We start from the raw sequence: 26,364 nt of genomic DNA on the forward strand, positions 1-26,364 counted from the left end.
GAAGCCCAGGCCCAGCCCACGGACTAGCCCAAAAGCCGGGCTGGCGGGCTGGAAGACAACTTTTCTTGGGCAGTAAAATTTTGTTGGGCTGGAATACAACTTTGCTAGGCAATAAATTTTGGGCTGGAATACAACTTTGCCAGAATAAATTTTGTTGGGCTGGAATACAACTTTGCTGTTTTATTAATCAAAAATAAAAAGACCAACAGAAATACAATCCAGAATTGAATAAAATCTGCTACAATAGAAATACAATCCAAAAGTCCAGAAATAAAGAAGTCCAAAGTCCATAAATACAATCCAAAAGTCTAGAAACACAGAAATAGGCATAATAACAGAAATACAAAAGTGTTCCAAATCCAATGTCCAGAAATACCAAAGTCCATATTCCATAACTACAGTCTACATAAGTCTAAAAGTAAGTCCACACTCCACAACATGTAATTCAGAAGTAAGTCCAGAAGTACGCCGCAGCATGTAAGTCCAAAAGTCCAGAAATAAATAGCTACACTGATTTTGTAATTCAGCCAACAATGAAATCAACAGTGGTGATTGGTGAAATAGGGCATGTGCAGATAATAGAAGGAAGGATTTTCAGAAAAGCATACCAGTCAATCCAGTGATTCGGTATCAATTTCTTCAATAAATGACGGTCTTGATATCTTCAGATCTTTCATTAAATCTGCAAGTTCTCTTTCTTGTTCAGCTTGTTGCAATCTCCACTCTGCCAATTGCCAATCTTTTAAGCAAATCAATACTTCCACAGTGTCTGGGCTTAAACTGCTCCTCTTTTCAGAAATTACTCGAACACCTGGACTAAAAGTAGCTTCAGATGCAACAGTAGAAACCGAAACTGTTAGTATATCACGAGCCATAATAGTGAGTATGGGGTACCTAGACTCTTGTGATCTCCGCCAAGATAATATATCAAATGGTTCATCATCATCAGTTTCAATAGATGGTTGGTTAAGATAACATGTTAATTCGGACTCAACACCACTAACAGTAGAAGTATGAGACAGTCTTCTAATTTTAAGCAATGACATTGCTCCCCCTCCAATTGCCAATATGCCCAGGCTCGTGGTCTGCATTGTTGGTGTCCTATCTACAACTCCCACTTGTATTCTGTAGTGCTCAAATACATTAGCTAATTTAGTCCTTGCCAAAATCATTATATTTACTACTTCTGATTCATTGTCATTAAGTACTCTCAACCATTGTTCCAATGCATCCATTTTCAAACGAGAATCTAGGATAATAGCAAAACAAAAAATAAGTAGTAAAGTTTTAAAATACTTATCAAATTTTGATCTCGTCGGACTGTGGTTGTCTAGTTGAGATCGGAGAGAAGATAGATGATGATCGTTGTTCGTTGTTTGCGTGTGAGAGAATGAGAGGAAGAGGAGAGGACTGTGGAGAGATTGAGAGGCAAGAGAGAGCAGATGGGTTTTGGATCTGAAATCAACAGAAAAAGAGTATTTATAGTTAGGGTTGGAGAAAGGATTTTGATCCTATGTGGTTGCAGCCCAAGTTCATTTGCGTGTTGGTTAGATATGAGCCTTTGGATCTCTAGTAAATAGCCATTGTAAATTACAGTGGGCTTGTTGGCACTCGGCAGATCTGGATTCCAGAAACGTAAATAGCCGTTGTAAACCAAGGGAAAAACTTTTGTGGGATTTCGGGCTAATGGTGGGCTTTGGGCAGGTACCACGGGCGGGCATGTGGGCAGGCTCACGAGTCAGGCCTACGAACGGGCTGAGTAAAAATTCATAGGCCCAAGCCAGCCCATTACAAACTACGGGCTGGGCTAGCCCGCTCGTTGGATGGGCCCGGGCCAGGCAAAAGCCAGATGGGCCCGAGCGGGCTGCGATCCGGCGGGCTAAATGATGACCATTACCAGGAAACAAGCAATCCCCCTCTCTCTCTCTCTCTAACTTTACTCTCTTCTTCCCAAACCCAATCCCAAAAAACGAGAAATTTCTCCCAAAAAACCAGCAAACAAAATTCGACAACCTACGATCAAACCCCTTCTCAAGGCCACTGATTTTTGGGCTATCGGACGGGTCTTGCAGGTGGGTATCAAGGGCGGGCTTGCATGGAATCTTCGGGCTGGGCTAGCCCGCCTTTTGAACGAGCTCGGGCCAGGCAATCGCCAGATGGGCCGGGCGGGCTTCGCGCAGGTCATGGGCTTTCGATCTAAATGATGACCCTTACACTGAATCAACCTCCTTCCATGGTTTATTTTTTGAATTTACCTGGTACTCCCTTTTGCTGGATGAAATAGAGCACCTCAATGTTAACTACGCAAGTCTCCAACTATGCACTTGAGCATTAGTCCAATGGTTGAAAATCTCCAAATCCTATGCCCTCGCATTTTTCTACCAACTAGAAATTGAGTTTTATAGCTTAATTTACAAATTGAAGAACATATGTAGCTCCAGGCTCGGGTTTGACATGCAGTGTTATGACATTAAGGATCGTTAGCTCATGATTTCTAAACATCCCTCTTCAGCGCCATCGTCGTGGCCCTCCGGTCCACAAGAAATCGTGATAGGTATGAGATTACATGTCCTTTCTTTGTTTTTGCGACCTACTTGAAGAAGTAAGATTTTTTTAATTTTCTTAAATCTGTGTTTAACAGAGAAATGGAGTGAAAAGAAACAAGCCTCATCTAAAGCTAAGATCCTCCGACTCCGGTAGCTCTCGCCCTCCTCTAATCTGCTATTGATCACGAAGTAAGTTTTTCCTAAACCCTAATTTTCTAAACCCCCAATCTCTGTTGTCATGTTTTGCTAGATTTTTGGAAGAGTTTAAATACAAAACGAGAAGAAAAAACCCAAGTGGGCATCCATGAACAGTTTACAAACTATAAATTGTTTTTTTTTCTTTGGTCATGAGTTGTATACAGTCTGTAAATTAGAAATTCCATGGAGGAATTGGTAATTGTAAAGGCATGCTTTTTCTTTCTTAATTTGAAAGGGAAAGTGTTTGGTATAACAAAAAGGACGATTGGTGATGAAATCTAATTTTAGCTTCTTTGTGATCTTCGCCTATTTTCGATTCTGCAAATAATCGGTCAGAATTTTCCTCGACATGTTTCTTTACTTTCTTTTGGGCTCTTTTAACCCAAACAAATGCACCAGTCCAAAATTTTGAGGACTTCAAGGGGTTATGTAAAAAATACCAAATGATTCGGTGTACATGTTCGTTTAAATGATTCATTGAATATGACTCCATTTTTTGGTGTGACAAGATTGCAATTGAGAGGGTATGAATTTTTGCAAATTGAGCTTTGCTAAATCAATTTCTCTTCCATTATGCTTACTTATTAGGTTCTAGGTTTAATTGAGTACTATGAGTGATTTATTGAGCAACACGTGAGTACTATGGGGCGTTTTGTGATATCTTGAGTACTATGGGGCGGTTTGAAACCATTATATGTTTCTCTTTTTGATTGGCATAATTTACAAGATGAGATTTGAAACCTTTTTTCTGATTCATAACCGGTGCTTTATGTTCTAAGTGGTTCAAAAATACAAAAATTAGGCATTCCCATTAAAAGGCTTGGTGAAAACAAAGCGACCAAGAAAAGCAGATATGTCGATTACTAATTCTTCGAAATAGGGCAGTTTGTGATATCTTGAGCCAAACTACGATAAATCCTTCATTTTTCTTTTTTCTGCATGTTTTTTTCCTAATTTTCCTGCATCTTTTGATACTATTTAAATTTCAGTTGCGTTGAGCATGGAACATCTTTTAGTATTGGATTTATGCGTTATAACCTTGGCTAGTTATACTTTCATGTCTTTTATTTAAGACTTTGAAGAGATCTCTTTATCATGGATGACATTACGAATTCTTTCCATGTAAGTCCCTTTTTTAATCTTTTACACAGGCATCTTTATTATCTCTAACCCATGTGCTCCCTCTGCATAGATTACTAATTCTTCGAAATAGAGTGGTTTGTGATATCTTGAGCCAAACTACGATAAATCCTTCATTTCTCTTTTTTCTACATGTTTTTTTTTCTAATTTTCCATATTTTTTATACTATTTAAATTTCAGTTGCGTTGAGCATGGAACGTGGGTATTTTTATCTGTGATGGACCCTCAAATAACATACGTATGGCGAAGGTAAACTCACCGAACAACTCTATTCCTATTCTTCCTACATGTGTGTTCACCTTACCGAGTAACATTATCCCTATTCTTCTTATACATTTTTATCTTTCCAGAAAGAAAAAGAAAAACTTGGAGGAAAGTGCAAGGGAAAATAGGACATCCACGGGCAGGAGAAAAGAAAATGTCATTCAAGTGGTATGATTCTTCCACACTTTATTTTATTTTTTTTAAATCTATATTGTTTGAATAATGATCACGCATCAGTAATTTAAACCATGACCATGTACTCTTCTACAAATTTTTGTAATCGTTTACCATGATTTGTTGCATCCACTCTTCTAGCTTTGTGATATACTAATCAAATAAGTTGAACCAAGACTAAGTCCTTATAAAACTAAAGCAGTATACGACCAATTTAGAGATGCGCATAACTACGCTGTGAAAACGAAAAAGGAAAATAAACATGATAAATTTTCGGCAAAAGTTGTTGACTATAATGTTCCGAAAGAAAATAGTTATATAGATATAGATATGAACTGAAGTGCCATTTGTTTTGTTGACAAGTTGCATCGGCTAACCAGTAATAGATATTGTAACGCCCTTAATTTTGGGAACGTTAAATAGACAATTTCATTTAAAACTAAATAGAGTCTGGCTCGATATTACATCATTATCCTTACAAAAGTACTTTTATTCAACAAAAGGAGGGTGAACTAGGGTTCCTATCTACTACTCTGCTTGTTCCTCCATCCTGGCCAACTCCTTGACTCTGAAAGCTTCCAAGGTGTAGAGTTCACCCTATTCATCTATAAGATCTGACGCATTATACTAGCGTCACCGCCAATATAATATGTTAGGGTCACCAAAGGTAACACCATGAGCTACAAAAGCTCAATAGAATAACCCATACCCACTAACCCTAAACTTATGAACAAACGATCATAAATTCAATGATTTCCACATAGTTTATACATATTCGACAAAACAGTTAACAATGACACATTCACATTCATTATCCAAATTGACATTGGTGTCCATGATTTTCCGAGTTTCTCCTATGTGACTTCTCATAGATCGTGTCACCATTTTTCCACATTTCATAACCATATCAATATTTCCAAAATCGTTTTTAACACACCCAACCTCGGTTCCGCCATTCCGGTCTCCCGAGTATCCTTATAATGGTTCTGTCGCACCGAGTTCCCATTGGCACAGTTTGCATTGGCTCCTCTCCTCGGATAACCAAGCCACACACCCAACCTCGGTTCTCCTGTTCCGGTCTCCTGAGTATCCTCACAATGGTTCCGCCGCACCGGGTTCCCATTAGCACACAAAATACACACCACACGATGGGCTACCACGTCCGGCCACATTGCGGTTTTCAAAATATTTCACCTTTTCAAAACACGCCTTTTCATTAACCATACCCTAGGTGTCATGTTTCTACTTTCTCAATTTCTGTGTCTCGTTCTCATGCAATGACTCCGCGGTAGGACTTTTCACATACGTAATCACAAATCATTCATTGTAATCTTGAAACTAAACTAGCAAGATCATCCAACTCTATATTACTAATCATGCTCAAATCACCACTTTAAGCATAAAGCCACATGTACGGATGCCTTTGGAGTGAAAATCACTTATGCTTATCACACAACAAGTAATACAAACAATTCATGCATTCGTGCTCATAACCATCCTAAAGATCAAAATACGAATACTTCTAATCAAGCGTTAAACTCTTATCTTTCAAAATCTGTTCTTTCTTCCTTTGTGGAAAATTCTAAACAACATATGTTTATTATTTATTAAACTAGGCTACTTTAAAGATCTAGGAGTAGTTTTTGGAGGTGGTTTGGTGGTAGCTCTCAAGAACTTCAAGAAACTTAAAGAAACTTGAACTTTGGAACTAAGAAAGCTTAGAAATTCTAGAGAAAAGTGAGAGCAAAGAGTGAAGGTATGAGAATGGCTTGAAGTGAGCTTGCTATTTATAGGCCAAGGGTTCTCTCTCTCCCCCTCTCACCCGAAATCTCTCTCTCTCTCTCTCTCTCTCTCTCTCTCTCTCTCTCTCTCTCTCTCTCTCTCTCTCTCTCTCTCTCTCTCCTATCTTTGATTTTTTTCTTCCTTTGTCATGTCAAAGCATGGCTTGGTGGGTAGGTAGTGTACAAGTAACCATCAATGGAAGACTAGATTTTGTGCTTTAGGTAGATTTTAGGAAGATTTGATGGAGGAAGGAAGGGATGGTTCAAAGATTAAGTTGTAATCTCCAAATCTCTCCCATATCTCTCCATCTCTCACTAGTACAAGGTACCTATATATATAACTATGCATATATATGTATATTTAAGTTCTATGTGGTCTAGTCTAGAAAAAAAAAATGGGTGATAGGCTTGCAAGTGTCAATTAAAAAAAATGGTCAAGATTTGCCTAGAAAGCCTATATGTCCTTTAGTCATGTTTATAATAGACTATAAAGTACATATCTTTATATTTTAAGCATATAAGTACATAGGAAATCTAAGAAAGTGACTTTGGTGGGTAACTTAGATTTAGGCCTATTAGTCAAAGGGTGGCATTTAAGTTAGCTTCTTTTGGAAGTAAGGTGATAGGATTTGGTTTTGACTTGTCTAGTCAAATATATATATATACACATTGGCAAGTTTTGTTTTATTAACCAAGGGATAAAAATTTTCCTAACATTTATTATCCAATGGATAGAGGGATAATAATGTAGAATAAGGTTTGAAATGACAAGTCATGGAATATAATATGATTACTTCTTAAGGTCCAAGGGTTCAATTAGAGTTTGGAGGGGTTCACAAGGCTCAAAGATAGTCAAAAAGGTCCATCAATGGTTAGGAGATTGTAACTAGGTGAATTGGTAGTTCGGTTCTTCCAACTAATTGGTTGAAAACTAATTCTACTTGCCACATAGGATTTCTAGTCAAGAAATATAAATTTTAAGGACTAAAATTTAATTATGACGGTTTATAGAAATTTACAAGAAATTTTAAAAGCAATCTAAGTATTTTAAAAATAAAATTCAAATATTTAGTGAAATTTTTATTTACCAAAAATCAGGGTCGTTACAGATATCGAGTTGGTTGGAGCTTAAAACTTAGAAAGTCTACAATTTTGTTATCAACAATTCAGTAAAAGTGGAATTACATTTTTATAGTGGATGATTTTGATTCGAACTGTGGTCTCTATTTAGGGAGAATCATGTAAAAATCAGTATGTCATGGTTTGCCGTTATATACTTCTTTTTTTGACAGATTGTATGATATTAAATTTTCTTGCTAGATGATTGAAATGGTATATGAACTGAAGCGTCATCTATTTTTTTGACAGGTTGCATCAGCTAACTGGTAACAGATACCGAGTTAGTTGGAGCTTGAAGTTTAGAAAGTCTACAACTTTGTTATTAATGATTCAGTAGAAGTGAAATTACAATTTTATATTCAATTGAAGGGCTAATTATGTTTTGCCTTTTCTTCATGATTTTAGAAAACTTGATGAATAAAAGCTAGATATTGCTATATTATCACCAAGTTTAATTATTGGTTTTGTATCCTTACATTCTGAAGCTTGATTTTTTTAAACCCATAAAGTGAATCTTGTGATTGTAGTTGGGTTTTGCCAATTGTGATCCGTAGTTTGTAGTGTAGTTGAACTGGCTGTGAATTTAAATGACTGGCGATAAGTGCCTCCAGGTACGGGCGCTTCAACTATTAGTTTGTTTATGTGCTGATTCAAGTTAACCGGTGAATATACTTGAGCTATTGTTTTTTGTTTTTATTTACGTAGTTAGAATTTTACAAATGGGGCCTTGGCCTTCAAAACTGAATATGAGTTGAATACCGATTTTGATTCGTGCCTTCAGGCATAGGTATGCGCTAGTACATCTATAATACAAGCTACCGGGTCCTTTACCGTCCCCAACTCACCCTCATGATTCTTTACCATACCAAACACCCATTGTGTCCTTTACCAGCATTGTAACACACCCCAATCAATTTTACCGTTTATACGTTATTTAATAACGTCTATGTGACCACAACTCAAAAATCAATTGTACAATCTAGGTTCACCTACAATTTGAATAGCAATATTGTGAGCAAGATAAATATTCCAATAAGACAACTTGCAGTTTAAATAATATTAAGGAATGTAAATGCTCTTGTGAGAAAGCATTTAATTGAATATATTGCCATCTCTCTACATTTAATTAAGGGCATTGTAGGCATATAAAATTTACTGTCAATTATGAAATTGCCACGTGTTGGAGGACCAAACAATAAGGACACGACAAATGACCAATCAAATATTGTCAATTATCTTGAGGTCAAAAGTCAAAAATACAAATAGGCCAATTAAATAGTGTCACGTGTCAAATGACGCAATTAATGTTTTTGTTACGTTCATCTGGTAGTGCTAATATAAAAGATCATTCATTGATTTTTGACCATTATATAATTTATATGGCTTTCTATATTAATGATAATGATTATCTATACTAGCGGTTCGAGATTACAGGTAACGAATCACTCTAGCAAGTAGGTGTAAAAGTTATTCAAATAATTTGTTGTATGTGCGTTTTTGTCTTAATAGGTAGTGGATTTGTTAACAGCGTTAGTAATTGGATTATATTGAAATTAATTAGAGAATTATGGAGGATTATATAGAGAATTATAGATGATAGTTGTGAATATATATATATATATGGCTTGATTTGAGCATTTTTTATTTGAACCATTCAATAAAAAACTGTTCGGATCAAGCCCTTCCCGGTCTTTTTTTTTTTGCTGATTTCACGCGAGTACCCTTAAAATCACGTTCTGATCACTTTGAATGGCTCAGATCATCAAAATTTGATCAGGAACTATGAGGTATTTTTTTAATTGTTTTATTGGGGTGTCCCCGGAACCGCCCATGCATATACATACATACATACATATACATACATACATACATATATATACATACATACATATATATATATATATATATATATATATATATATATATATATATATATATATATATATATATATATATATCGTGCCAATCAAGGCCGTACTTTCCATTAATTAACGTTTGCCTCTTGTTCCTCACCTTTGTTTTGCAATTATGGACGTTCACTTGTTCTGTGTTATCGGCTGGTTTTGATGTTTGTGTGTTTCGAACCTTGATGTGGTTTTCGATTGGTCTTGTGTTGCTCGTTTTGATTGGGTCACCTTGTTTTGCCGGGTTATTTGTTCAATTTGCATTGTTGGCTCGTTTTGTATGGTTGTATGTGTTCGATTGGACTATATATTACTCCATTTGATATTCACGAAGTTTTTCCTTCACTAGAAAAATACTAGAAAAAAATTTCAGGTAGTTGATGGACTACATATAGTAGGTCCTACCTCAGCAAGGCAGCAATATACTTTTTAGTAAGTATGACATCACTTTGTGGTGGGATTCACATCATTTCAACCAATAGAAAATATGATAATGTTCACAGTGGAAGGTGAACAAAACTCAACTCGTACTAGATAAGTATTTATTTTTTAAATTAAAAATAATGTATTTTGAAAGAAGAGTTTTTTTTGGAAACATCCCTCAAACTATCCACCAGGCTTTTACTTAGTCCTCAAACTATCAAAATGGTTTACTTAATCCTCCAACTGTTGGCTTGCATTCTATGTCGTCCTTCTTGCCAACTTCTGTTAAGTTCCAAACGGAAAAAAGCTCACGTGGGTTGCACATGCCTTAATCCCCACAACTGAAAGGGCAAAAATGCCATTCCACACACAAAACCCCATCGCACGCGCTCTCTCTCTCTCTCTCTCTCTCTCTCTCTCTCTCTCTCTCTCTTTCTCTTTCTCTCTCTCTCTCTCATATATGTTAGATTTCTTGGAAGGCTCCAACCTAATAAAGCCAATTGGCAATAGATGGAGTAGCCTCTAGAATTTATTAACCAAGATTGGGTGGCTTAGATGAGCGATATGGGACAAGTTTAACACCCCCTCATGTGCAGCTCGGATGCATGTGGAGGTGACTGACCAGGAGCTGACTGACTGACTGACTCCGGCGATAGAGATAACAGAGACTTTCCCATGAGAGGTGAGGCCACCCAAGACCTAGCTCTGATACCAACTTCTTGAGTGAATCCCTCTGAGAGGCCCCTAGGGGGCCTCATCTGTAGAACTTTAGGGTTCGTCTGAAAGATCTTCATCTGCATCTGGTTACCCCTTTCATGGTGGGTTATGTAGGCTTCCGGCCATCTAGAAGATCATCTATTTTAGCGATTCTTTCTGGTTGAAACTGTTGGGTTTCATGAGAATCATCTGTATCTGTGTGACATCCGGTCACGTTTAAGGAACTCCGTTTCGTCTGTGTCTCTTGGTTAAAAACCCTAGGGGTTTTGTGAGACTTGATAAGAGAGAATCTGTATTCGGTGAGAGATTCCAATAGGGTTTTTTATTTGGTGATAGAACTTGTATTTTGGGATTGGTGAGAGTCTTTTTTGAGGGCTTTGTTTGTTCGTCACCATTGTAGCTCTTCGGAGCATCATTCTCTTCACATAGTGGAATCGTTTCTCGTTCGCTTGTCCGCGGAGTAGGTTTACATCCGTAAGCCGAACCGCGTATATCTTGGTCTCTTTTATTCGTTTTTTTTGTTTGGTTTGGTTTCTCCGTTGTTTTTCGCATATGTTTGGTTTGGTTATTTTTCCAATATCATAAACATCAATAATCGTCGGGTTGCGATTCGGTCCTTCGGGGGCCCGCCGCACAACAAACTGGTATTAGAGCTTAGGTTCCGACCTAGGCATCCGTTTCGTTCTGCTGCTCAGTTTTGGTAGATTATTGGTAGTTTATGGATATTTGGGGGAAGTTGGTTTCGGTGGAGAAAGTTGGCGATGAAGATTCTTAGTTTGCTGTTTTGGGGGTTCATCATCAGTTTGCCGTTCATATTAGTGGATTGGAATTTTTTTGGGGGATTTGACTATGAAGATGTTCTTATGGGTACTGGTCAGGCTTATGAGACATTAGAGATAGGAAAATCCGTCTGGAGTTGGATGATGCAACCGTCCGTGTTCGATGATTATCGGACTTTGTGGAGAACTTCATCAATTTGGAAGGTAATTTGGTTTATTCGTTTTGGATTTATCTCTTTGGTTATTAGTTTTGAAAATTTGCATGGGCTTATGAATTTGGTGGAGATAAATCACTTGGATATGTTTTTCGGGACTGTTGATAGTTTGGTAATTTATTTGAGCGCCTTAGGCATTTTGTGGCATTCTTTCAAAGACGATTTGGTTTCATTACTTTCGGGCGTCTTGGGTTTGCTGTCTGGATTATTGGATTTTGAGCATCTTGTAGTATCCCTCGAAGATGTTTTGGAATTAGATTATATGACTGGAACTTGTCTACCACTTTGGAATTTGGTTGCGCACTTGTTTTTTGGGATTGGTTTGTATTTTGAAGTTTGCTCGATACTTCAAAATTTGGCTCTTTTAGGGTAAACTGAAGTTATGCCTCAGTACTTCAGAATTTGGTTAGAGCTTGTTTGATCAACAGTTAATCTAATTTGGTTTGTGGAGAGCTTGATTAGGGTTTTTTGGCTCACTTTCTAGCCCGTGGTTTGTTTTGGTTGGAAGCTCGATTCGTGATTTCGTTCGCTCTCTGAGTTTGGATATTTGTTTGGCTCTTTCTGTGTGACTAGAGCTTTGGATGAAGAGCACTTTGTTTGGTTGGCAAAATTTGGTGGCTCGATACGTCTCGAGCATTTGTTTGTTTGGTGAGAGCTTGGTTGCTTCCGTATTCGAAGATTGGTTTGGGTTGGCTCGATGTGTCTCGAGCATTGAATTTGGGTACTTGATTTGGCTTGATATGTCTCAAGCATTCGATTTGGCTTGTGCGGATTGGTTCATGTGACTTGGTCACTTGGTTGTTTTGCAATTCGCATGTATTCGGTTAATCGACTTTGTTGGATTTTAGAGTTTGATTATCTAGCATTTTTTCGCGTGCGATTCGTTGGTATCGTTTTGGATTCGCATGGGAATTGGACATCTCGCCAAGGTGGAGATTTGTGGGATTTCGGTTGGTGTGCTATTGTTGGTACGGTACTTGGATATCTCGCCAAGGTTGAGATTTGTAGTTTTTGGCTCGTTTTGGACTTCTCAGCCTCCATGGTCCGGACCAAGGCCTTGGTGGTCCGGACCAGCGCTTTTATGCATTTTCTGGAGCGATTTGTTTTTTCTGTCCAGACCAACACATACCGTGGTTCGAACCAGCGTTCGCGTTTCAGCCGATTTTGGTTATATTCTAGACTTCCTAAAGATTAGTTTTGGAATTTCCTTTTTGGTTTTGGACTCTATATGCAAAGAAACATAATCTGGCAAGGATTCTGACTTTAGGAAGCAATCTGTGGCTATAAATATAGCCTTGCTCTCTCATTAGGGTTTGGACTTCTTGAGTGAATCCCTCTGAGAGGCCCCTAGGGGGCCTCATCTGTAGAACTTTAGGGTTCGTCTAAAAGATCTTCATCTGCATCTGGTTGCACCTTTTATGGTGGGTTCTGTAGGCCTCCGGCCATCTGGAAGATCATCTGTTTCAACGATTCTTTTTGGTTGAAACCGTTGGGTTTCATGAGAATCATCTGTATCTGTGTGACATCCGATCACGTCTGAGGAACTCTGTTTCGTCTGTGTCTCTTGGTTAAAAACCCTAGGGGTTTTGTGAGACTTGACAAGAGAGAATCTGTATTCGGTGAGAGATTCCAATAGGGTTTTATATTTGGTGATAGAACTTGTATTTTGGGATTGGTGAGTCTTTTTTGAGGGCTTTGTTTGTTCGTCACCATTGTAGCTCTTCGGAGCATCATTCTCTTCACATAGTGGAATCGTCTCTCGTTCGTTTGCCTGTGGAGTAGATTTACATCCGTAAACCGAACCACGTATATCTTGGTCTCTCTTATTCGTTTTCTTTGTTTGGTTTGGTTTCTCCGTTGTTTTTTGCATATGTTTGGTTTGGTTATTTTTCCAATATCATAGACATCAATAATCGTCGGGTTGCAATTGAGTCCTTCGGGGGCCCGCCGCACAACAATATACTCTGATTCCACGCACAAAACCCTCATTTCTCTCTCTCTTCTCTCATATACTTTGCATCTATACGAATCATCACTCCACACGATTCTTACACACACAAACCCAGAATTTTCTGACGATGAAGGCTTAAGGGGTGCAATGGACGATCGATTGAGGCAAGGAAACGAGCATTCCTCAAACTATAAGTTTGCAATTCCAGTTGGGTTTTCTATTATGGTGTGCGATAAAGTTAGGGTTTTTAAAATCTGGATGGGTTTTGTTTAATTTTTGTTTGTTTATGATATATATATACATATATATATGCGAATATCTGCACTGATTGAGGAGAGAAGCTAGGTTTTAAATATGAAAGTTGGGGTTTTTCACATTCCCATGTATTGTCGGGTTGTATAACACAAGTGGTTCCATTTTCTGATTTTTTTTACTTACCAAAAAAAAAAAAGTGGTCCCATTTTCTGATTTTTTTTTTCTAGTTTGTTGCCCCCACTTCGGGTCTTACTGGTCCCCCGCCTCATGCATTTTGTATATTTCTTTTTCACCTTAGTACAATACCTTATTGCTTTGTGGTTGTTTGTTGGTGTATTACAGATATAAACCCTAAATTCTTTTCAATAAGGGTCCACCATGGGGGAAATTTCTCTTTTGAAAGGGGTAGGAAATGCTATGTTGGTGACCAAATAAGCTACAGTGATTATGAGGATAGGGATAGGGTCTCAATTCTTGATTTGAAAGAAATTGCAAAAAAATGTGGGTTAACTGATGTAGTAGACTTCTACTACAATGTCCCTAGTTCAGTTCAAGATGGAGGTTTCATTATTATGCAAACTGATAACCATGTAATGGATATGGTTAGGCATATTAAGGATAATGTAGTAGAGATATTCCTTGTGATCTCCAGTGGTTTGGAAGATGTGGACATTGCTAATTGGGATTGGGAATGTGGAACTTTCCAAAGAGTGGAAATACCATAGAAAGGTTAGGAGATGTGGTAGATAATGGGATGCAAGGGGATGGTGACTCAGAGTCTAATGCGAATTATGACATTTTTATTGACAGTGATTATGATTTAAGTGATGAAGATGATAGGATGTATGAAGAAAATGTTGATGTGAACACAGAATAGGCTAGAAGTAAGAATAGTATGATTAATGGTGATGAGAGAGATTTTGAAGATGATCTGATGTATGAGAATAAGGAAGATGTTTCAGATTCAAATGATGGTTTCTCTAGTTTGAATGAAGCTGAATGAGAGGATGAGCAAAGAGCTAATAAAACACAGGTTTTTAGGTCACTGAAAGGGAAAGAAGAGCCAGTCTTTTGCATGGGCATGCTATTCAGGAATAGGGCCCAATTGGCTGGAGCTATTAGGCAACATTCAATTCTGCAAGGGAGAGAAATTAGATTCTTAAAAAATGAGACCACAAGGGTGAGGGCTAAATGCAAGGTTTATAAGGAGGAAGAGGGCAAAGTTGATTGTACATGGGAAATTTCTGCGACTAATAGAGCGACAAGTAACAAAACACTAAATGTTGTAGCTTACAACCCAAACCATAATTGTGGGAGGATTTGGGATAATAAGTTGATGAATAGCAGTTGGTTGGCTAGGATTTACTTTGATGATATCAGGATCAGTCCTAATATTAAGACAAAAGAGCTTGTGGAAAAGGTTCAGGAAAATTCACGCGTAACGTATCACGAAGTCAGTGCTATATGACAAGGCAGAAGGTTTTGAGGAAAATTGAAGTTAGAGTTGAAGACCAATATGCTAAATTGTGGGATTACTGCCATGAGATAAAAAGAAGCAATCTTGGTACTTCTGTGTATATACACTTGAAACCAGACCAATATGGAATAGCTACCAACGTATTCCAAAGGTTCTATATTTGTTGGGAAGCATTGAAAAAAAGATTTGTAGAGGGTTATAGACCAATGTTGGAGTATATGGAACTCACTTGAAAGGGGGGTATAATCTTGGTCAACTACTAACAGCTGTGGGTATAGATGCAAATGATCAGACTTTTCCTGTGGCATATGCAATTATGGAGCAAGAGAACACAGGTACCTGGACTTGGTTTTTGCAAGTTAAATTTGAATCTCTTGCCTATTTACTAACTTTCATTTGATGTAAAAAATCCACTTCTAAATTATGACTTAATTTATGCAGCATTTGATTCGTGAAATACAAATAGTGAATGAGCCAACTTGGACTATTATTTCAAATAAACAGAATGTACACTATTATAATAAGTCATTGTCTTTTGTTTTTCACACTTTTGTTTATAAGTTGTTATAAATAGTGAATAAACAAACTTTCTTTTGTTTGGCATAAGGATTGGAGAATGCAATTAAGGAGTTGCTACCATCAATTGAGCATAGGCATTGTGTCAGACACTTACACAACAACTTCAAAAATGCTGGATTCCCAGGACAAGTCTTGCATGATAAGATGTGGAATCTAGCTACGACAAGTTATGTGGGTAAGTTTAACTTCTTGATGGAAAAATAAAGAAAGAAGACCCAAGGGCATTTACTTGGTTGTCTCACCCAGATAGGAACCCTTGTCATTGGTCTAGGTTGGTCACACTTCATTCTCACCCCCAAGTGTGACATTTTACTTAACAATCTTTGTGAACCATTCAACAAGGCCATATTGTGTGCTAGGGACGAACCTATACTTACTATGTTGGAAAGGCGTAGAACATATTTCATGAATAGGTTAGAGGAGAAGAGGGAATTTGCAACTAAATGGGTAGATGACTTTGGGTCCTAAGATACATAAAAAGATAGAGAAGATTAAGAAGTATGGTGACTTTATCATAGTACCATGTGGGGGGCGAGAGTTTGAAGCAAGAGCCATACATGGTGGTCAGTACACAGTGAATCTACAAGCACAAACTTGCTCTTTGTAACGCCCCGAATTTTGGGTACGTTAAGTAGACAATTTTATTGGAACTTCAAAATAGAGTCTGGCTCATTATTACATCATAACTCCCATGGGAGTACTTTTATTACACAAGGGAAGGGAAACTAAAGTTCCTAACTACAGTTCCGCCTGCTCTTCCATCCTAGCCAGCTCTTCGGCTCCAAAAGCCTCTAAGGTGTGCAGCTCACCCTATTCATCTATCAAGTTTGACACATTATACCAGCGTCGCCACCGATATAATATGTCAGGGTCATCAAAGGTAACACCGTGAGCTACAAAAGCTCAATAGAATAACCCATACCCACTAACCCTTAACTTACAAAACAATAGATCACAAATTTAATGATTTCCACGTAATTCATGCATATTTGACAAAATAGTTAACAATGACACATCCACATTCACTATCCAAACTAACATAGGTGTCCTAGATTTCCTGAGTTTCTCCTACGCGACATTTCGCAGACCGTGTCACTATTTTCACCTTTCATTTACCAAATCAACATTTCCAAAATCATTTTAACATACCCAACCTCGGTTCCGCCACGCCGGTCTCTCGAGTATCCTCATGATGGTTCCGCCGCGCCGGGTTCCCATTGGCACACAAAAACATTGAATTTGGCTTTGGCTCCTCTTCACGGATAACCAATCCACAATTCAAAACCCTCGGTTCCGCCGCTCTGGGTTCCCATTGGGTTTTCGAAAAACACACACACCACACAATGGGCTACCATGCCCAGCCACATTGTGGTTTTCAAACCATTTCTTGCCTTTAACACACCCTAGGTGTCATGTCTCTACTTTCTCGATTTTTGTGTCTCGTTTTCATGCAATGACTCCGCGGTAGGACTTTTCACATACTTAATCATAAATCATTCATTGTAATCTTGGAACTAAACTAGCAAGATCATCCAACTCTATCATGCTCAAATCATAACTTAAAGCATAACGACACATGTACGGACGCCTTTGGAGTGAAAACCACTTATACTTTGTCACTCAACAAGTAATACAAACAATTCATGTATACATGCTCATAACCATCGTAAGATCAAAATACGAATACTTCCATACATTTCGATATACAAACAACATACAATATATGTAGAGTAAGTAAGTAGAGGTATTCTACTTTCCAACATACGGTTCTATACTATACGTGGGGTTAGTGGACAAGAGACTCTACCTTTCTTCTTGGCGGTAGTGACGACTACGAAAAGTAAGTTGACGATCGGGCGGAGTAACTTCCTACCGTATGCTTCTGGGAGCTTTGAAAGAGAAGGGTTTCTCTTGAAACTAGTTCGCGACTAAAACTACTAAACTCTATGGATCGAAAGGGTGGTTTAAGATGAGTTTCTTAAAGAACTTAGGAAGAACTCCAAGAACAAGGAAAGAACACAAGGATTTTCTAGAGAGAAGTTGGAGGATTGGAAGGTGTGAGTTGAATGGTGAATGGGGGGGTGCTATTTATAGCAAAGTGTTGGGCTCTCCCTTCCCTCTCTTGGCCGGCCATATCTCTCTCTCTCTCCCATGGATTTGCTCCATTGTGTTGTCAAATCTCAACTTTAATCATGCCCATGCTTTGTCAATCCATCATAGGTGTAAGGCTAAGTAATCATGGAGATTTTCCAAGGCTTTAAAGAAGATCCTAGGTAATTATACCCTAGGTTGGCAAGCCTTGCAAGTAAGAAAGAAATGATGGCTAGGCTAATGTGTAGTCTTTCCATGTTTAGTCAATCCTAGGCTAGGTTGTAGCCAATTTCTAGGATGATTAAAGGCTAGGTAGTGTGCTTGAATTTGACTAGAAATGGGTTGTCAAGTCATAAATAGGCTTAAGGCTAAAAGGGTTGCTTGGAGTGCACAACACACAAGCACACACCTCACTCTCACTCTCGGCCTCCCCCCTCCCTCTCTCTCTCTCTCTAGTACTAGGTATATATATATATATATATCTCTACATATATGGTTATATATATGAGTACACTTAGGTACCAAGTAAACTTACTAAGGCTAGGAAATGATGAGGGGTTAAGGCTTTCAAGTGCATTGTATTGCCCAATGGTCGACACTTTCCTAGAAAGTGCATATATGTACATATAAACATATATAGGCATGCTTACAATAGGCTATAAGGTGTATATATCTATAGATAAGGATATCTATGTACTTAGAAAATCTAGGAAAGTGACTTTGGTGGGCAATATAGGTTTAAGGCTATTGTTCTTAGGGTTGCATGCATGGCATGGCTAGGCTTGCTTCTTTTGGAAGCACAATGATGGCTATGACTTGTCTTGTCCAAGTCATACACACATTGGCAAGTCAAATGTCTATTATCCGAGGGATAAGAATTTCCCTAGCATTTATTAACCAATGGTTAAAGAGATAATGATGATAGGTATGGCTTTGAATGACTAGTCATGGGGTATAATGATTACCTCTAATGGCCTAATGATTCAATTAGGGTTAGGAGGGGTTCACAAGGTTCAAAGATGGTCAAAAGGGTCCATTTAGGGTTAGGAAAGTGTAACTAGGCGAATTGGTAGTTAGGTTCCTCCAACTAGTCGGTTGAAAACTAATTCTACTTGCCATATAGGATTTCTAGTCAAGAAATATAATTTTAAAGGACTAAAATCTAATTATGACAGATTATATAAATTAAGAAGGAATTTAAAAGTAATACCGAGTAATTAAAATAAAATTCAAATATTTAACGAAATTTTTATTTACCAAAAATCAGGGTTGTTAGACTCTTGTAGAAGATGGGACCTCACTGGAATTCCATGTGAGCATGCTGCAACAGTCATAGCTCGAGAAGATGGACGACCAGAGGATTATGTGAGTGCATTGTACCATAAGCATAGTTTTCTGGCTTCTTACAACCACATAATGCATCCTATGAATGGTTTTGATATGTGGGAGAAGTCAGGTAAGCCTCCAATTGAACCTGCAAAGTTCACTAGGCAACCTGGGAGGCCCAAAAAAGCAAGAAGAAGGGAACCTGATGAACCTCCAAAGAACCAATACAAGCTGGGTAAAATTGGGCAAAAATGACTTGTAGAAGATGTGGGACACAAGCCCACAACACCAGGACATGTAAAGCCCCTGTGGATTCCCTCCCAAGTGGATCTACAAACCCCACTCCAGTCCACAACACCAACACCAACACAAGAGGAAGGGAAAGAGTCATCAACAATGCACAATGAATCTGAGTCATTTGAACATGTTTTTTTGTAACTAATGGCAGAACCATAATGTGGTCTGTTTTTTGGTAACTAATGGCAGTTACGCACTTCTGTGCTTTTTGTAACTAAATGCAGTAGATGAATCTGTATTGAATGCTGGACCTAGACCTGGTTTTGTGTCTTGAATGCTTTGAATCTGTATTCAATATGCAATTCTTTAGTTAACATGCAGTTCTTTAGTTTCAATGCTCTGAATTTATATTGAATCTGCTTGGTTTGGCATGTTATAAGTTTGATTACTGCACTTTCCTTTTCCAATTTAGATACAGTTTAGAATCTGTTGGACCTGCTGCAGTTTTGTCTATTTCGTGCATTAAATCTGTATTTGAACCTACCGAATTTTTTCTGAATCTAATAGCAGTTTAACCTGCTGCAATTTAGTGTATTGTATTGTCTTCAATCTGCTTTCAATCTGTTTCATGCAAATAGGGTACTCATTTAGAGTGCTTGAATGGGAAAAAAATGAGGAAGGCATGGTGGATTAGTGTGGAATGGCATTTCTGCCCTTTGAGGTGTGGAATGTGCTGCCCACATGTTTTTTTTCTGTTTGAAACTTAACAGAAGTTGGCAAGAAGGACAACATAGAATGCAAGCCAATAGTTGGAGGACTAAGTAAAACATTTTGATAGTTTAAGTACTAAGTAAAAATCTGGTGGATAATTTGAGGGATGTTTCCAAAAAAAACTCTTGGAAGAATGATTTGTTTTGTAAAAACAAAATAAAGACTTTTTTAAAGACTTAAGCCAAACGGGCAGGGGTAGGAGACAATAACCCTTTCTGTCATTCATCCCGAGCTCAATCACGAAACAGTTGATTCTCTTTGATTTCTCTAAACTATACGTACACATACATATAACGCACACCGATATCTTCCTTCTGCCTCAATCTCTCAATCCTTCAGCATTCAGCAGTCCTTCACCAATGGGTTACGAAAACGATCCGTAAGTTCTCTCTCTCTCTCTCTCTCTCTCTCTAGGGTTAGGGTTTCTTATTCTTATACTGAACCGACTTGGTGTAATCTTCAGGTACGTGGACGAAGACGGTGAGCCGTTGATGGATTTCGACGACGACGTCCAGTCGGACCCGGAACCCCAACAAGGAGGCGACGATCGAAACGTCGTCGACGACGAAGACGAAGACGATTGGCGTCGAGAGGAGCGGTCGCCGACGCCTGTCTACAACCAATCCGAGTCGAAATCGAAGCCCCGAAAGAGGTTGATAAAGAAGAGCTCGGCGGCGGACGAGGAAGGCGCTCCCGATTTGGGATTCGACGACGACGATGACGACGTGACGGCGGCGGCAGCGGCGTTTGAGTCGGAGAATGATGAGGAGCCGGTCTCGTCGGGGGGTGGTGGGATGAGGAAGAAGTCTTCGAAGGATGGGGGTGGGGGTGGGGGGAAGAGAGAGAAGAAAGGGAAGTCGGAGAGGAGAGAGAGGGAAGGAGGAGGAGGGAGCGAGAAGTCGAAATTCAAGTTGAAGAAGTCGTCGTCGGGGTATTTGGGAGGTGGAGGGGGAGGGAAGTCGTCGTCAAAGAGGGATCGGAATGGCGATGATTCGGAGGTTAAGGAGATGTGGGATACCATTGCCGGTGGTGATTCTGAGGTAGTATACACCCATTTGTTGATTTGTTTTTGAAATTCTTTAGCTTTTTGCGCATTTATTTCAATTGTCTTTCTCTTGTGGTGGCAATAGTCGGACTATCTTCTTCTAAAGAACTGTAGTATAGCAATAACAGACACCAATAGCAGGTCTGATTCCAGCATTGGCATAAAACAAAGAAACGTGGATGGGCCGGGGAGACTTTGTTTAAAGAGCATCTCCGATGGTTTGTAGAAGCCGAAGTCTTTTTCTTGGCTCGCTAAATTATCAAGATGCCGTTTTTTGCAATGTCGGTCCAATTGTTTTGTGGGAACCATGACAAATCAGTTCGCCTACGCACTAGGCGGTGGTCTGCCGCCTCGACTAGGGGCCTAGGCGCTGAATTAGGCGGCAAGACGATTAGTCGGTCACTAGGTGGGATTTGTTGGCAACTGATCTGCTAGTGGCTAGGCGGGTTTAGGCGGGATTAATCGGAGAATTAGGTGGCTATATGCAGGCTCTATTTCCTTTGTTTGCATGTGAATTAAGGTTTTGTTGTACTTGTGTTGTTCTACTTACTCAAAACTTGGTGAGGGGGAGGAGTAATTTTTTTTTTAAATTTAAAAGTTCATAAAAAAAGGAAAAACTGTCTAATCTCTAAGCGCTGATTAATCCCTGACTAATCGGCTTGGGCACTATGCAGTGCCAGCCACCCAACTAGCCCCTAGTGACTTTTAGAACATTGGGACAGATAAAAGGACACGTGAAATTTTGCCTGAAGCACTGTTTGAAATTCATTTGGTTAGGGTTGGACATGGATTTTCGAAGTTATTTATTGTGACACCAACTTGAGCTTAGAGTTCTGGTGATGCAAAGGTAGTCTCCAATTTCTCTGGTGTCTATGTTTTCTTTGTGTAGTTTATGCCAAGAAGAATGTTCTTGGCTACAATTTTGCTAAGCATTCATCTTGTGCTGTTTCGGTTTCACAATTTGTTACATGTGTATCCTTGTATGTTATTATTCTTTCAGAACTTAATGCTTTGTTCTCTTTGGAACTTAAAAAGAATTTTTTTTAAAATTCCTCCTAGATTCCTCCTACTTTTAACATTTCTCTCTCTATCTCTCTCCCCTTATTACTCCTACTATTTTTCAAAAAAAATTTCAAATTCCAATCCAAACAAAGCATAAGTTTGTTTAGTTTTCAGACAACGATAAGGTTGAAAAGGTTGGTTTGCAGGATAGTAATGTTCGTAACCAATCCAGAAATGATAAAAGATGTTATAATACAGAGCTGATGTCTTTGAGCCCGTTGGTTTTGAATATTTCGCAACGCAGCTTATTATGTTCTTTGTGCTTTGGCTTTGGATGAAAGAATTGCTTGTCGAGTTTCATGGTTTTTGAATTTTTTTCCCTAGAACTTAAATGTCTTCCTTTAAAAAAAAAAAAGAAACAAAATCCTCATGCTTTTGTTAAATGGAATAGGATGATCATGAGGGTGTTAGGAACCTTGATGATGATAACTTCATAGATGATACTGGTATCGACCCTGCTGACCGGTATGGAGATGATTACGGACCACATTCTCCTGGCGATGCTCCTCAGGTCAGGATTCTAGTCTTCAGCTTTTACGCACTCTCGATATTTCATTTTCGTTGGTTTTCATATGACAACATGATGGAGTTTCCAGAAACTTACAAGATTTGTGGAAATCTTTCGATTTTATAACTTTGCTAGGCGGAAGAGGGTGAAGACGATGAGGTCAATGAGCTCTTCAAGATGGGAAAGAAGAAGAAGAAAGGTGAGAAAAGTGCTGCGGAGATAGCAATGTTAGTTGAAAGGGTTATGGCTGAGCTAGAAGTTGTTGCTGAAGAAGATGCACGACTGAATATGGAGTCTAAACCTGCTATTAATAAACTCAAAAAGCTTCCTCTTCTTACGGAAGTTCTCTCAAAGTAAGATGATTGCCCTTCATTTTTCTCATAGATACCTTTTTTCCCCTTTTAACTGCAGTTCTTATTTTCATTTCGTGTTTTAATTATTTTGGTGTAGGAAACAGCTTCAACCAGAATTCCTAGATCATGGAGTATTAACCCTTCTGAAAAATTGGCTTGAACCCCTTCCAGATGGAAGCTTACCAAATATAAACATCCGTGCAGCAATATTGAAGATTTTAACTGACGTATGTCCTCCAGTGGGATATTTGGAATTGCTGTTGTTCCTTTATGGAGATTATGTTGTCACTGATTTGTTGTGTATTTCATGCAGTTTCCAATTGATCTAGAGCATTTCGAGAGAAGAGAACAACTGAAGAAGAGTGGTCTTGGGAAGGTTAGGGTTCAGGTTATGTGGCAGTGGTTGCACATAGGTCATGTTTCTGGCCTGTCTGTTAACTGTGAACTATCTTTTTTTCGTATGCAGGTTATTATGTTTTTGTCAAAGTCTGACGAGGAGACTACAGCCAACAAAAAACTTGCGAAAGATTTGGTTGATAAATGGGTAATTGATTTTTTACTCTCTCTTCACTTGGGCATCCATTTATCAATCAGTCTTCACATTCCTCTTTGTAGCTTGAAAAGTTTCCAGTATTTGTATGCCAGAGTACATGGTAGGAAGGTGACAAAATGGCCAGTAAAAATTTGTTTCCTCATTGATGCTCACATGAAGATCTGTTCCCCAAGATTTTTACCAAAGCTTATCTTCCGAACTGAAAAGAAGAAGAACGAAAAGAAACTGTAATGTAATGATGTTGATCTAAGTTTTTCTTCGAAAGCCAAAACCATTCCTGTTAGATAATATACAATACTGATCCTCACCTGATGTTTGGTCATTCAGTGGATAAACTTCAGAGTTGAGTAGATTTGCTATCTGATTTTTTCTGTTTCCCCCCATCCCAACCATATCCAATATGCATTGGGACCATTCCTCATGCATGGGTATCTTTGGATATCTTTTGAGAATTTACGACATATTTGTGGAACACTGTTTATGTTTCCTTTCCTCATCGTTTGAAAATTTGAAATAACAACACAGAGTCGACCAATTTTCAATAAGAGCACAAGGTATGAGGACATGCGAAACTTTGATGATGATAGAGTCCCCTTTCGAAGGCCTCCTGCTAAAAGGTATTTTCTTTACCCATTTGATGTTTGACTGAGCAATGTTGATATGGTTGTTTCCATTTTAAACTACTCTTACAAGTAGAATTTCTTGGTTATTTTCTGTAGGCCTGCAAATAAAGCTTCAGGAATGGAGTCTAGAGATGATGATCTGGATTTGGCTGAGTTTTCACAGTAAGTTGTCTTAATTAAATATAATTAGTTTGTGCCAAATTAGGCAGTCAAGTTTGATTAGGTATTTCGTTTGTTCTGCACCATGGTTTGAATTTGAATGCTGAAATTTTTGAGGGACATACAGGGAAAGGAAGTCTGGGCAGTCCTCTTCGAGACAACATGCTTCTAGGCCTGAAGCCATGCCACTGGATTTCTTAGTTCGCCCTCAATCTAAAATAGATCCTGATGAAATTAGGGCCCGTGCTAAACAGGTTATTCATGATCAGCGCCGTCTGAAGGTTGGTTTCCCTTTCCCTCTATTGCTTACCTAGAGTTGATCCAGATGCCAAAATTTTAAGTTACAGGATTTATGTGTCTCGTTGAAATTTGATCTGTGGGTATGCAAGTTGCTGATCATTGAAAGACGGTGTAAGTTTTATGTTTGTTTCATGCTTGAAGTGCTCTCTTCCTTCTCAAATTGCTCACTTGCGAAATATTTTAGCAACAGTCATGTTTGGTTTGCATAGTTTTTGGGACTCAGTTGCGTGTAGAGTTGAACAACCACACCAGTTAGCTTTCCTTGGGTTGTTTTTTTCTGCCCCGTAGGTTAGAGTGCTTTTTTATGTGGATACTGTTCTATGTGATTTGGAGATGTGTTTGTTATTTCCTTAGCCAACTTCTAAGCGCTTTGCATCCTTTCTTCATTGGCAGATGGACAAGAAGTTGCAACAGTTGAAAGCACCAAAGAAGAAGCAGCTTCAAGCTACAAAACTTAGTGTGGAGGGTCGTGGCATGGTCAAATACTTGTAGTGTCTTATTTGTTGGCTATCGAAGTCATGTTATCAGTCTCATGACCAGGCAAGGCAAACAGATTTTGCTTGTGTCTCAGAAAGGAAGGAAGAATTTCGGTAGTCACCTAAATATTTTGATATTTGAACAGGCTTGCATAATAAGGTGAATAGCTGTTGCATTCGAGGTGGAAACTTGCGGAGCACATCAGCTTGAGCAATCATCGTTATTTGGAATGGCTACATCAAATGCCTTGTCCAGAAGGTTTTCCTCGCTCCGATCGACAGCTTCGTGCAATGGATGTGATGGACTTGTAAATGCTCCTTCTGGCTTGTTTGTAGATTACTGGAATGGCAGAAGCCGATTCCTCCATCACCATCATCGCGATTTCTTTCAATGATTTTTAGACTCTCACATTGCGGTGTTATCTAAACACATTAAAGAATCATGTCCTGGCATAATTTGTTATTGTGTCGTGTAATATGGTACGTTAACCATATTGATGCTAAATTATGTTTCATAAACGAAACAAATTGTTATCATTTCGAATAAATTATGTTACCGTCTTTTAATGTGACAATTTGACCCTCTGTCCATTGGGCTTTCCTTAAAGCAAAGGGAGAGAGATGAATTGAATGACTAAGTTGCCAACTTTGAGCATGTGTTTATTGGATATATGAGTATAAGTTTTGGTTGTCCCATAAGTTCTTTTTGAAGTCGTTATATATGTTCAGCCTTCTCCGGCACGCACATTCCCAGTGTCCCATCTCATTTTTCCTTCACAACTTACAACCCAATTTTCCCATCAATATTCTCTCATCTCTCTTTACGTTTCCAATGGTTCCTACTTATCGAAAACTTAAAATTCTAGGTCCCGTACTGTTATATTAGCGGTTGAATTTTACCTTCCCCTGCTGTCCCGTTAATTTTGGACGAACGAAGAATGAAGCCAGGGTGGGAAGTGATGAAGAAACTAATAAGCGCAGGACCGCATGTGCTTAATTGATATTAACGAAAGCTTGTGTTTATGGGACATTTGGTTGAAAGGTCCAATATATATTGAAATTTTCCCGCCTTCGAATGTACTCTTCTAATTTTCGGACACATCTTTATTTGACCCAGAAGCTAGGCATTTGGAAAATCAGTAACCAAGTTAAAAAGAGCCCTGTCTCTGTTCTTTTTTTTTTTGGTCAAAAGTGAGAAGATTGTATTGATAAAGGCCCAACGACACTTACAAAACGGAGATCATTACAAAAAAATTGGACAAAGCCAAACTAATCGTCTAACACATAAAAACGAGTAAATCACAAAGCAATTGATATATTTCATCCTAACCCAAGTA

At 38.5% G+C, this 26,364-nt stretch overlaps 2 protein-coding genes across 2 annotated transcripts; one reads left to right on the forward strand and one right to left on the reverse strand.

Annotated features, from left to right (window-relative positions):
• Positions 1–614: 614 nt before the first annotated feature.
• LOC131308493 (uncharacterized) lies at positions 615–1,303 on the reverse strand. Its single transcript, XM_058335432.1, has 2 exons — positions 895–1,303; positions 615–811 (listed from the first exon to the last, which is right to left on the reverse strand). Exons 1-2 carry the CDS (start codon positions 1,233–1,235, stop codon positions 793–795), a joined length of 360 nt encoding a protein of 119 aa, XP_058191415.1. The 5' UTR covers positions 1,236–1,303; the 3' UTR covers positions 615–792.
• Positions 1,304–20,131: 18,828 nt separating this feature from the next.
• On the forward strand, positions 20,132–25,602 carry LOC131307744 (protein IWS1 homolog 1). The gene is made up of 12 exons (XM_058334405.1): positions 20,132–20,327; positions 20,412–20,988; positions 22,447–22,566; positions 22,699–22,916; positions 23,014–23,143; positions 23,230–23,292; positions 23,383–23,460; positions 23,995–24,086; positions 24,189–24,254; positions 24,379–24,532; positions 24,945–25,091; positions 25,174–25,602. Exons 1-11 carry the CDS (start codon positions 20,308–20,310, stop codon positions 25,041–25,043), a joined length of 1,617 nt encoding a protein of 538 aa, XP_058190388.1. The 5' UTR covers positions 20,132–20,307; the 3' UTR covers positions 25,044–25,091; positions 25,174–25,602.
• Positions 25,603–26,364: the final 762 nt, after the last annotated feature.

Source organism: Rhododendron vialii, chromosome 11a (genome assembly GCF_030253575.1).
Source record: "Rhododendron vialii isolate Sample 1 chromosome 11a, ASM3025357v1".
NCBI lineage: Eukaryota > Viridiplantae > Streptophyta > Magnoliopsida > Ericales > Ericaceae > Rhododendron > Rhododendron vialii.